Consider the following 13659-nt stretch of genomic DNA (forward strand, 5'->3'; position numbering starts at 1 on the left):
TGCCCCCAGTATAGGTAGCCAGGTATAGGTGCCCCCAGTATAGGTAGCCAAGCATAGGTGCCCCAGTATAGGTAGCTAGGTATAGGTGCCCCCAGTATAGGTAGCCAGGTATAGGTGCCCCCTGTATAGGTAGCCAGGCATAGGTGCCCCCAGTATAGATAGCTAGGTATAGGTGATCCCAGTATAGGTAGCCAGGTATAGGTGCCCTCAGTATAGGTAGGCTGGTATAGGTGCCCCCAGTATAGGTAGCCAGGTATAGGTGCCCCCAGTATAGGTAGCCAGGTATAGGTGCCCCCAGTATAGGTAGCCAAGCATAGGTGCCCCAGTATAGGTAGCTAGGTATAGGTGCTCCCAGTATAGGTAGCCAGGTATAGGTGCCCCCTGTATAGGTAGCCAGGTATAGGTGCCCCCAGTATAGGCAGCCAGGTATAGGTGCCCCCAGTATAGGTAGCCAGGTATAGGTGCCCCCAGTATAGGTAGCCAGGTATAGGTGCCCCCAGTATAGGTAGCCAGGTATAGGTGCCCCCAGTATAGGTAGCCAGGTATAGGTGCCCCCAGTATAGGCAGCCAGGTATAGGTGCCCCCAGTATAGGTAGCCAGGTATAGGTGCCCCCAGTATAGGAAGTCAGGTATAGGTGCCCTCAGTATAGGTAGCCAGGTGTTGTGCCCTCAGTATAGGTTGCCAGGCATAGGTGCCCCAGTCTAGGTAACTAGGTATAGGTGCCCCCTGTATAGGTAGCAAGCTATAGGTTCCCCAGTAGCATGTAGCGGAAAGAATTGACAGATTATTGGGTGGGGCTGGGGAAGACCGGCTGTCATGGTACACATTGGCACCAATGACAAAGTTAGTGGGAGATGGAAGGTCCTCAAAAATGATTTTCAGGTACTTGGAGATAAACTTAAAGCAAGGACCTCCAAGGTGGTGTTTTCTGAAATACTGCCAGTGCCACGTGCTACATCTGAGAGACAGAGGGAGCTTAGGGAGTTAAATAAGTGGCTGAGTAATTGGTGTAGGAAGGAAGGGTTTGGGTTCCTGGAGAACTGGGCAGACTTTGCAGTCGGCTACAGGTTCTACAGCAGGGATGGGCTGCACCTTAATGGGGAGGGTGCAGCTGCATTGGGGGAGAAGATGGCTAAACGGTTGGAGGAGATTTTAAACTAGGATCTGGGGGGAGGCGGGAGGATAAAGTCTCAATACGTAGACAAGATAAGGTAAAAAGACAGTGGGAGCCTAACATTATGGGGGGTGGAGAGGGGGGTGGGGACAGTGTAAAGATTAAGAAGGTTGGTAAAACTTCAAGTAGCCCATTTCGTGTAAACAAAATTGGTAAATGTGGTGGTAAAAATATAAAGTGCATGGTAACCAATGCTCGGAGCCTTGCAAATAAAATAGACGAACTAGAGTTCATTCTGAATGACAAAGGCTATGACATTGTGGGAATAACCGAGACATGGATGGATGAAAGCCATGACTGGATAGCTAATTTAAAAGGATACAATGTGTTTAGGAGGGATAGAACAGGGAAAAAAGGTGGAGGGGTTTGTCTCTTTGTTAAGAAATCTCTTACAGCTGTCCTCAACGATGAGATGGAAGAAGATTGCGAAGATGTGGAGTCCGTTTGGGTAAATATTCATGGTGGAAATAAAAGTTGCCAATTGCTTATTGGGGTATGCTACAGACCACCTCTTATTAATGAAGCTGCAGAACTGCGATTACTACAGCAGATTGAAAAAGCTGCAAGTAAAAATGAGGTCATAATTATGGGCGACTTCAACTTTCCAGACATTGACTGGAGTATTGAGGCTACCCATTCTGGTAAAAGCAGCAGATTTCTGGCAGCACTACAGGACAATTACTTGACTCAAATGGTAACTGAACCAACTAGGGGGAATGCGTTACTGGATCTGATCATTTCTAATAGACCAGATAATGTATCAAATGTGCAGGTTCAAGAACATTTGGGAAATAGTGATCACAACATGATAACGTTTGATCTGGTGACTGATAGGCCACGGGGAAGCGGGACCACTAAAACTATGAATTTTAGAAAAGCAAAGTTCAATCAAATTAGGCAGGCACTAAGTTTGGTGAACTGGGATAATGTACTACAAGGGGAGGACACTGAAGAGAAATGGCAAGCTTGTGAAACTTATTCTCAATCAATATTGTAGTATGTATATCCCATATGGAAACAAAATGTCTAGGAATAAAAAAAGGCCTCTATGGATGAATAGAAAGGTTAGGGATAAAATGAAGAGGAAAAATAATGCCTATAAGGTCCTAAAACAGGAGGGGACCGAGGCTGCACTAAGCAATTATAAGGAGTGCAATAAAAATTGTAAAAAAGAAATTAGGCAGGCAAAGATTGAAGCTGAAAAACAAATCGCTAGGGATATCCAATCTAACCCCAAAAAGTTTTACAAGTACATCAACTCTAAAAAAAGAAAGGTTGACTGTATAGGACTCCTAAAGGATGAGGGTGGGAACTCAATGGTGGATGACCAAGGTAAGACAGAGTTATTAAATGCTTTCTTTGCTTCTGTCTTCACAAAAGAAACAGCACTGTTGCAAATTACAGAGGCAGAAGAGTCTCAATCTTCTAACTGTAATATTAAATACTTAACGCAGGAAGAAGTGAAGGCAAGACTAAGTAAGTTAAAAATAGGCAAGGCACCTGGCCCGGATGGCATGCATCCTCGGGTTCTAAGGGAATTAAGTTCAGTTATAGATAAACCCCTTTATCTTATCTTTTGTGACTCTCTTGCAACTGGCAGAGTCCCAGTAGATTGGCGTACAGCCCACGTTTTCCCATTATTTAAGAAGAGCAAAAAATCTGATCCAGGAAATTATAGACCTGTAAGCTTAACATCAGTTGTATGCAAACTATTTGAGGGGTTACTAAGAGATACTATACATGACTTCATAGTAGAAAATAATCTTATTTCTCAGTATCAACATGGGTTTACTAAAGACAGGTCCTGTTTGACTAACATGCTCAGCTTTTATGAGGTAGTGAATGCTAATATGGATATTGGGAATGCTGTAGATGTGATATACTTGGACTTTGCAAAGGCCTTCGACACTGTTCCCCACAGAAGTCTGGTGCAAAAGTTGAGGATGCAAGGACTGGGGAAGAGTCTGTGTTCATGGATAGGGAACTGGCTAATGGACAGATAACAAAGAGTTGTGGTCAATAGATTGTACTCAAAATGGGAGACTGTTAGCAGTGGGGTCCCACAGGGGTCTGTTCTGGGTCCAGTGCTCTTCAATTTATTTATTAATGACCTAGTAGATGCAGTAGTGAGCAATGTTGCTATTTTTGCAGATGATACAAAATTGTGCAGAATCATCAACTCTCAGGAAGATAGTGTCATATTGCAACAGGATCTGGATAGGATGGCTATATGGGCACATACATGGCAGATGAAATTCAATGTTGACAAATGTAAAGTCATGCATTTTGGACGTACTAATGGTCTAGCACCATACAAAATAAATGGGATACAGTTGGGGACGTCAAACTTGGAGAAGGACTTAGGAGTACTCATCGACAACAAGTTAAATAATCGTACTCAATGCCAAGCAGCTGCAGCTAAAGCTAACAAAATTTTGGGATGCATTAAAAGGGAAATAAAAACTCGAGATGCTAGCATAATATTGCCCCTGTTTAACTCTCTAGTAAGGCCACATCTGGAATATGGAATTCAGTTCTGGGCACCACATTACAAAAAAGATATTGCAGTTTTAGAGCAGGTGCAGAGACGAGCAACAAAATTGATACGTGGGATGGAAGGTCTCACTTACCAAGAAAGGTTAGATAAACTGGGTTTACTTAGTCTAGAGAAAAGACGCCTTAGAGGGGATATAATTAACATGTATAAATACATCAGAGGGCAATATAATAGCTTGGCGGATGAGCTTTTTGTCCCTAGGCCTTCTCAAAGGACTAGAGGACATGATCTGCGCATGGAGGAAAAACATTTTAGCCATTTATTTAGGAAAGGGTTCTTTACAGTAAGAGTGATTAAGATGTGGAATGCATTGCCACAGGAAGTCGTTATGGCAAACTCTATACCTGCATTTAAAGGGGGCTTAGATGCTTTCCTTGCGTTGAAAGACATCCATGGCTACAATTACTAGGTAATGCCGAATAATGTTGATCCAGGGATTTTATCTGATTGCCATCTGGAGTCAGGAAGGAATTTTTCCCTTTAGGGGCTAATTGGACCATGCCTTATAAGGGTTTTTTCGCCTTCCTCTGGATCAACAGGGATATGTGAGGGAGTGGGCTGGAGTTGTACTTTGTACTGGTTGAACTCGATGGACGTATGTCTTTTCAACCAAAATAACTATGCAACTATGTGCTGGTGGCGGGTAACTCACCAGCTCCATGTGTTCCAGCGTTGTCTCCCTCCCCGCTTCTCTGCCTCCGCTCTGTGTATATTTAGAGCAGGGCTACAAAAAATGGTCACCGTTGTCTGCATTTGTGGACATTGGTGGCCATTTTCTTGTAGCCCAGCTCTAAATAGACGGAGTGGAGGACGAGGCGGATCTCATAAGTGGGGAGAGGAGACAGAGGTGGTGACAAGGCGAGCTGCGACATTTCCCCGGTTGGGTATCCCTGACTTCTACACTAGTAATTCAGCTGCATTCTGTGTCTAGAAGAAGCAGATGCGTCAGATGCAGCAGATGTAGATGAATACATATATGTGGAGAGCTATACATACTGATGGCGTAAGGGCAGACGGGCACTTTGACATGTGGTCTCTTCAGCTGCTTCAGAATGCCGGCCACAGCAGAGATCGCCATCTAGGAAAGAAAGGCAATGTATTTCTCAGAGAGCCGCACTGATAATTACTGACAATTACTGCTAAATAGTAACATGTACGTTATTCAGGGAATCTCCACTTCACTGAACATTGCCACAAAACCTCATGTCATCTAACGTGAGCTGATCCTTTCCAGTGTGATCTGTAACCGGCTGTCGCCAGCCTGGAATGTGGACTCTGCAGTATTGCACAGAAACGTCCCCCCTCCATGCATGACCAGGACCGGTTACCCCTCTCCCCACAAATGGACTGATCCATAGACTGGCTGCAAACACAAGTCTGGCAGGAATCTCGGGGAATACATCTTATACATGTTTAAAGGTATATCAGAAGTCTTAAACCAGAAGTTACAGAAGGTATTTGTGATAATTCAGGTTGGAGTGAGCATCTGATGTCTCCCACAATGCACCACTGCTGCATATGCAAATCATCATTTGTTGTCCCTGTAAGCTAGCCACACCTCCAGATCCACTAGAATGCAATGATGTGCCAGCATGTTAGATATACAGAGCCACAATAATGCAACATGTTGGATTATTGTGGCTCTAAAATACAGGGAGTGCAGAATTATTAGGCAAGTTGTATTTTTGAGGAATAATTTTATTATTGAACAACAACCATGTTCTCAATGAACCCAAAAAACTCATTAATATTAAAGCTGAATATTTTTGAAAGTAGTTTTTAGTTTGTTTTTAGTTTTAGTTATTTTGGGGGGATATCTGTGTGTGCAGGTGACTATTACTGTGCATAATTATTAGGCAACTTAACAAAAAACAAATATATACCCATTTCAATTATTTATTTTTACCAGTGAAACCAATATAACATCTCAACATTCACAAATATACATTTCTGACATTCAAAAAACAAAACAAAAACAAACCAGTGACCAATATAGCCACCTTTCTTTGCAAGGACACTCAAAAGCCTGCCATCCATGGATTCTGTCAGTGTTTTGATCTGTTCACCATCAACATTGCGTGCAGCAGCAACCACTGCCTCCCAGACACTGTTCAGAGAGGTGTACTGTTTTCCCTCCTTGTAAATCTCACATTTTATGATGGACCACAGGTTCTCAATGGTGTTCAGATCAGGTGAACAAGGAAGCCATGTCATTAGTTTTTCTTCTTTTATACCCTTTCTTGCCAGCCACGCTGTGGAGTACTTGGACGCGTGTGATGGAGCATTGTCCTGCATGAAAATCATGTTTTTTCTTGAAGGATGCAGACTTCTTCCTGTACCACTGCTTGAAGAAGGTGTCTTCCAGAAACTGGCAGTAGGACTGGGAGTTGAGCTTGACTCCATCCTCAACCCGAAAAGGCCCCACAAGCTCATCTTTGATGATACCAGCCCAAACCAGTACTCCACCTCCACCTTGCTGACGTCTGAGTCGGACTGGAGCTCTCTGCCCTTTACCAATCCAGCCACGGGCCCATCCATCTGGCCCATCAAGACTCACTCATTTCATCAGTCCATAAAACCTTAGAAAAATCAGTCTTGAGATATTTCTTGGCCCAGTCTTGACGTTTCAGCTTGTGTGTCTTGTTCAGTGGTGGTCGTCTTTCAGCCTTTCTTACCTTGGCCATGTCTCTGAGTATTGCACACCTTGTGCTTTTGGGCACTCCAGTGATGTTGCAGCTCTGAAATATGGACAAACTGGTGGCAAGTGGCATCTTGGCAGCTGCACGCTTGACTTTTCTCAGTTCATGGGCAGTTATTTTGCGCCTTGATTTTTCCACACGCTTCTTGCGACCCTGTTGACTATGTTGAATGAAACGCTTGATTGTTCGCTGATCACGCTTCAGAAGCTTTGCAATTTTAAGAGTGCTGCATCCCTCTGCAAGATATCTCACTATTTTTGACTTTTCTGAGCCTGTCAAGTCCTTCTTTTGATCCATTTTGCCAAAGGAAAGGAAGTGGCCTAATAATTATGCACACCTGATATAGGGTGTTGATGTCATTAGACCACACCCCTTCTCATTACAGAGATGCACATCACCTAATATGCTTAATTGGTAGTAGGCTTTCGAGCCTATACAGCTTGGAGTAAGACAACATGCATAAAGAGGATGATGTGGTCAAAATACTCATTTGCCTAATAATTCTGCACTCTGTATTAAAAGACTGACCCATCATTGCGTTCCAGTGGCTAGCTTACAGGGACAACAAAGGATGATTTGCATATTGGGGTGCAGATGATCCAGAAAGCCAACTACTGAGATAATTATCTCCCACCTCTCCCCCCAAGAAAGAGCTGATAGAGAAAATTCTCAGGGGTTCTGGACATGCATTTTATTTGTTTCACAGACGAGATGCTGAAATGCATAATTCCCATCACCTGTCCTGTAAGTAAATCTCCCGCACATAATAAGCAATATACAGAGAGCAGAGAGAGAGATCTCCCCCCCTGTAACCTCCGCACATAATAGGCAATATACAGAGAGCAGAGAGAGATCTCCCCTCCTGTAACTTCCCGCACATAATAAGCAATATACAGAGAGCAGAGAGAGATCTCCCCTCCTGTAACCTCCCGCACATAATAAGCAATATACAGAGAGCAGAGAGAGATCTCCCCTCCTGTAACCTCCGCACATAATAAGCAATATACAGAGAGCAGAGAGAGATCACCCCTCCTGTAACCTCCCGCACATAATAAGCAATATACAGAGAGCAGAGAGAGAGAGATCTCCCCTCCTGTAACCTCCCGCACATAATAAGCAATATACAGAGAGCAGAGAGAGAGATCTCCCCTCCTGTAACCTCCCGCACATAATAGGCAATATACAGAGAGCAGAGCAGAGAGAGAGATCTCCCCTCCTGTAACCTCCCGCACATAATAAGCAATATACAGAGAGCAGAGAGAGAGATCTCCCCTCCTGTAACCTCCCGCACATAATAAGCAATATACAGAGAGCAGAGAGAGATCTCCCCTCCTGTAACCTCCCGCACAGAATAAGCAATATACAGAGAGCAGAGAGAGAGAGATCTCCCCTCCTGTAACCTCCCGCACATAATAAGCAATATACAGAGAGCAGAGAGAGATCTCCCCTCCTGTAACCTCCCGCACATAATAAGCAATATACAGAAAGCAGAGAGAGATCTCCCCTCCTGTAAACTCCCGCACATAATAAGCAATATACAGAGAGCAGAGAGAGATCTCCCCTCCTGTAACCTCCCGCACATAATAAGCAATATACAGAGAGCAGAGAGAGATCTCCCCTCCTGTAACCTCCCGCACATAATAAGCAATATACAGAGAGCAGAGAGAGATCTCCCCTCCTGTAACCTCCGCACATAATAAGCAATATACAGAGAGCAGAGAGAGATCACCCCTCCTGTAACCTTCCGCACATAATAAGCAATATACAGAGAGCAGAGAGAGATCTCCCCTCCTGTAATCTCCGCACATAATAGGCAATATACAGAGAGCAGAGAGAGATCTCCCCTCCTGTAACCTCCCGCACATAATAAGCAATATACAGAGAGCAGAGAGAGATCTCCCCTCCTGTAACCTCCCGCACATAATAAGCAATATACAGAGAGCAGAGAGAGATCTCCCCTCCTGTAACCTCCCGCACATAATAAGCAATATACAGAGAGCAGAGAGAGATCTCCCCTCCTGTAACCTCCGCACATAATAAGCAATATACAGAGAGCAGAGAGAGATCACCCCTCCTGTAACCTCCCGCACATAATAAGCAATATACAGAGAGCAGAGAGAGATCTCCCCTCCTGTAACCTCCACACATAATAAGCAATATACAGAGAGCAGAGAGAGAGATCACCCCTCCTGTAACCTCCCGCACATAATAAGCAATATACAGAGAGCAGAGAGAGATCTCCCCTCCTGTAACCTCCCGCACATAATAAGCAATATACAGAGAGCAGAGAGAGAGATCTCCCCTCCTGTAACCTCCCGCACATAATAAGCAATATACAGAGAGCAGAGAGAGATCTCCCCTCCTGTAACCTCCGCACATAATAAGCAATATACAGAGAGCAGAGAGAGATCACCCCTCCTGTAACCTCCCGCACATAATAAGCAATATACAGAGAGCAGAGAGAGATCTCCCCTCCTGTAACCTCCGCACATAATAGGCAATATACAGAGAGCAGAGAGAGATCTCCCCTCCTGTAACCTCCCGCACATAATAAGCAATATACAGAGAGCAGAGAGAGATCTCCCCTCCTGTAACCTCCCGCACATAATAAGCAATATACAGAGAGCAGAGAGAGATCTCCCCTCCTGTAACCTCCCGCACATAATAAGCAATATACAGAGAGCAGAGAGTGAGATCACCCCTCCTGTAACCTCCCGCACATAATAAGCAATATACAGAGAGCAGAGAGAGATCTCCCCTCCTGTAACCTCCCGCACATAATAAGCAATATACAGAGAGCAGAGAGAGAGATCACCCCTCCTGTAACCTCCCGCACATAATAAGCAATATACAGAGAGCAGAGAGAGATCTCCCCTCCTGTAATCTCCCGCACATAATAAGCAATATACAGAGAGCAGAGAGAGATCTCCCCTCCTGTAACCTCCCGCACATAATAAGCAATATACAGAGAGCAGAGAGAGATCTCCCCTCCTGTAACCTCCGCACATAATAAGCAATATACAGAGAGCAGAGAGAGATCTCCCCTCCTGTAACCTCCCGCACATAATAAGCAATATACAGAGAGCAGAGAGAGATCTCCCCTCCTGTAACCTCCCGCACATAATAAGCAATATACAGAGAGCAGAGAGAGATCTCCCCTCCTGTAACCTCCCGCACATAATAAGCAATATACAGAGAGCAGAGAGAGATCACCCCTCCTGTAACCTCCCGCACATAATAAGCAATATACAGAGAGCAGAGAGAGATCTCCCCTCCTGTAACCTCCCGCACATAATAAGCAATATACAGAGAGCAGAGACAGATCTCCCCTCCTGTAACCTCCCGCACATAATAAGCAATATACAGAGAGCAGAGAGAGATCACCCCTCCTGTAACCTCCCGCACATAATAAGCAATATACAGAGAGCAGAGAGAGATCTCCCCTCCTGTAACCTCCGCACATAATAAGCAATATACAGAGAGCAGAGAGAGATCTCCCCTCCTGTAACCTCCCGCACATAATAAGCAATATACAGAGAGCAGAGAGAGATCTCCCCTCCTGTAACCTCCCGCACATAATAAGCAATATACAGAGAGCAGAGAGAGATCTCCCCTCCTGTAACCTCCCGCACATAATAAGCAATATACAGAGAGCAGAGAGAGATCTCCCCTCCTGTAACCTCCGCACATAATAAGCAATATACAGAGAGCAGAGAGAGATCTCCCCTCCTGTAACCTCCCGCACATAATAAGCAATATACAGAGAGCAGAGAGAGAGATCACCCCTCCTGTAACCTCCCGCACATAATAAGCAATATACAGAGAGCAGAGAGAGATCTCCCCTCCTGTAACCTCCCGCACATAATAAGCAATATACAGAGAGCAGAGAGAGATCTCCCCTCCTGTAACCTCCCGCACATAATAAGCAATATACAGAGAGCAGAGAGAGATCTCCCCTCCTGTAACCTCCCGCACATAATAAGCAATATACAGAGAGCAGAGAGAGATCTCCCCTCCTGTAACCTCCCGCACATAATAGGCAATATACAGAGAGCAGAGAGAGATCTCCCCTCCTGTAACCTCCCGCACATAATAGGCAATATACAGAGAGCAGAGAGAGATCTCCCCTCCTGTAACCTCCCGCACATAATAAGCAATATACAGAGAGCAGAGAGAGAGATCTCCCCTCCTGTAACCTACCGCACATAATAAGCAATATACAGAGAGCAGAGAGAGAGATCTCCCCTCCTGTAACCTCCCGCACATAATAAGCAATATACAGAGAGCAGAGAGAGAGATCTCCCCTCCTGTAACCTCCCGCACATAATAAGCAATATACAGAGAGCAGAGAGAGATCTCCCCTCCTGTAACCTCCCGCACATAATAGGCAATATACAGAGAGCAGAGAGAGATCTCCCCTCCTGTAACCTCCCGCACATAATAGGCAATATACAGAGAGCAGAGAGAGATCTCCCCTCCTGTAACCTCCCGCACATAATAGGCAATATACAGAGAGAGATCTCCCCTCCTGTAACCTCCCGCACATAATAAGCAATATACAGAGAGCAGAGAGAGAGAGATCTCCCCTCCTGTAACCTCCCGCACATAATAAGCAATATACAGAGAGCAGAGAGAGAGATCTCCCCTCCTGTAACCTCCCGCACATAATAAGCAATATACAGAGAGCAGAGAGAGAGATCTCCCCTCCTGTAACCTCCCGCACACAATAAGCAATATACAGAGAGCAGAGAGAGATCTCCCCTCCTGTAACCTCCCGCACATAATAGGCAATATACAGAGAGCAGAGAGAGATCTCCCCTCCTGTAACCTCCCGCACATAATAGGCAATATACAGAGAGCAGAGAGAGATCTCCCCTCCTGTAACCTCCCGCACATAATAAGCAATATACAGAGAGCAGAGAGAGATCTCCCCTCCTGTAACCTCCCGCACATAATAAGCAATATACAGAAAGCAGAGAGAGATCTCCCCTCCTGTAACCTCCCGCACATAATAAGCAATATACAGAGAGCAGAGAGAGATCTCCCCTCCTGTAACCTCCCGCACATAATAAGCAATATACAGAGAGCAGAGAGAGATCACCCCTCCTGTAACCTCCCGCACATAATAAGCAATATACAGAGAGCAGAGAGAGATCTCCCCTCCTGTAACCTCCGCACAGAATAAGCAATATACAGAGAGCAGAGAGAGATCTCCCCTCCTGTAACCTCCCGCACATAATAGGCAATATACAGAGAGCAGAGAGAGATCTCCCCTCCTGTAACCTCCCGCACATAATAGGCAATATACAGAGAGCAGAGAGAGATCTCCCCTCCTGTAACCTCCCGCACATAATAAGCAATATACAGAGAGCAGAGAGAGATCTCCCCTCCTGTAACCTCCCGCACATAATAAGCAATATACAGAGAGCAGAGAGAGATCTCCCCTCCTGTAACCTCCCGCACATAATAAGCAATATACAGAGAGCAGAGAGAGATCTCCCCTCCTGTAACCTCCCGCACATAATAAGCAATATACAGAGAGCAGAGAGAGATCTCCCCTCCTGTAACCTCCCGCACATAATAAGCAATATACAGAGAGCAGAGAGAGATCTCCCCTCCTGTAACCTCCGCACATAATAAGCAATATACAGAGAGCAGAGAGAGATCTCCCCTCCTGTAACCTCCGCACATAATAAGCAATATACAGAGAGCAGAGAGAGATCACCCCTCCTGTAACCTCCCGCACATAATAAGCAATATACAGAGAGCAGAGAGAGATCTCCCCTCCTGTAACCTCCGCACATAATAGGCAATATACAGAGAGCAGAGAGAGATCTCCCCTCCTGTAACCTCCCGCACATAATAGGCAATATACAGAGAGCAGAGAGAGATCTCCCCTCCTGTAACCTCCCGCACATAATAGGCAATATACAGAGAGCAGAGAGAGATCTCCCCTCCTGTAACCTCCCGCACATAATAAGCAATATACAGAGAGCAGAGAGTGAGATCACCCCTCCTGTAACCTCCCGCACATAATAAGCAATATACAGAGAGCAGAGAGAGAGATCTCCCCTCCTGTAACCTCCCGCACATAATAAGCAATATACAGAGAGCAGAGAGAGATCTCCCCTCCTGTAACCTCCCGCACATAATAAGCAATATACAGAGAGCAGAGAGAGAGATCTCCCCTCCTGTAACCTCCCGCACATAATAAGCAATATACAGAGAGCAGAGAGAGAGATCTCCCCTCCTGTAACCTCCCGCACATAATAAGCAATATACAGAGAGCAGAGAGTGAGATCACCCCTCCTGTAACCTCCCGCACATAATAAGCAATATACAGAGAGCAGAGAGAGAGATCTCCCCTCCTGTAACCTCCCGCACATAATAAGCAATATACAGAGAGCAGAGAGTGAGATCACCTTTCGCACAACCAGAGCATCGTGGGTCAGGCACTGCACCAGGTATCGGATCGCACGCAGAGGTAGCACATAGTCGTCTCTCAGAAGTAAAGACAAGAACCCGATGCCGATGTGCTCAAACTTCCATGGGCTGAAAGGACAACCAGAGGGGTTATAGCCAGCTAAAATAACATTCCTAAACCAGCAGGGGCAGCACATGCAGGGACGGGCGCATGCAGGGATTAGTGTAGCTGTGATTAGTGTAGATCAGGGCTAGGCAAACTTTAAAGCGGTATTGTCACCATAAAAGTCAAATTTCAACAGCAACTGGTCTGAGTGTATTAAGTGATAAAGATGCTGTTATGGTTTGTAGTTATCACATACTTTAGGAGCACTGGCCCTAGTGCCAAACAGTGCCAAAGAGTTGAATGCTGGGAGTTCTTTTTATCTAGAATATATTCCTCCTCTTCCATTTATTTTCCTGCCTATCTGCTTATCAGAAACACTCTCTGATTACTTGTGTTTACAAGCAAGGCTGAAGTGACTCAGCAATTGGAGGATAAGGCAGTGCAGTTGTTAGTATACACCTCAGTGGGAGTGTCTGAAGACTCTGGGAGGAGGGCAGCTAATGAATACACAATGAGCAAGAGAAGGGGGGGGGGGGAAATAATGTATAATACGCTGAACCTCCAGTTATGTGACACCCTGTTGCCTTGTAGACACATCACAGGAATCGGCAATCTAGGCGAGTTTCTGATCCCACGCCGCACGCTCGCAACTCTGCAGGGAGGGAGGGGGAAGAGGAGGTCCAGTGCCCGTAACTCTGC

At 45.4% G+C, this 13659-nt stretch overlaps 1 protein-coding gene across 2 annotated transcripts in view; it reads right to left on the reverse strand.

Moving 5' to 3' along the window:
* Positions 1-13659, reverse strand: part of PSME4 (proteasome activator subunit 4) — a 338013-nt gene that overhangs the window by 106646 nt on the left and 217708 nt on the right. For both annotated transcript variants that reach the window (XM_068233125.1, XM_068233124.1), the window contains exons 31-32: positions 12854-12983; positions 4729-4810 (exon numbers count right to left, since the gene is read on the reverse strand). In XM_068233125.1, the coding sequence (XP_068089226.1) occupies positions 4729-4810; positions 12854-12983 (212 nt within the window). The remainder of the gene's footprint in view (positions 1-4728; positions 4811-12853; positions 12984-13659) is intronic.

Source organism: Hyperolius riggenbachi, chromosome 4 (assembly GCF_040937935.1).
Source record: "Hyperolius riggenbachi isolate aHypRig1 chromosome 4, aHypRig1.pri, whole genome shotgun sequence".
In the NCBI taxonomy this organism is placed as follows: Eukaryota; Metazoa; Chordata; class Amphibia; order Anura; family Hyperoliidae; genus Hyperolius; species Hyperolius riggenbachi.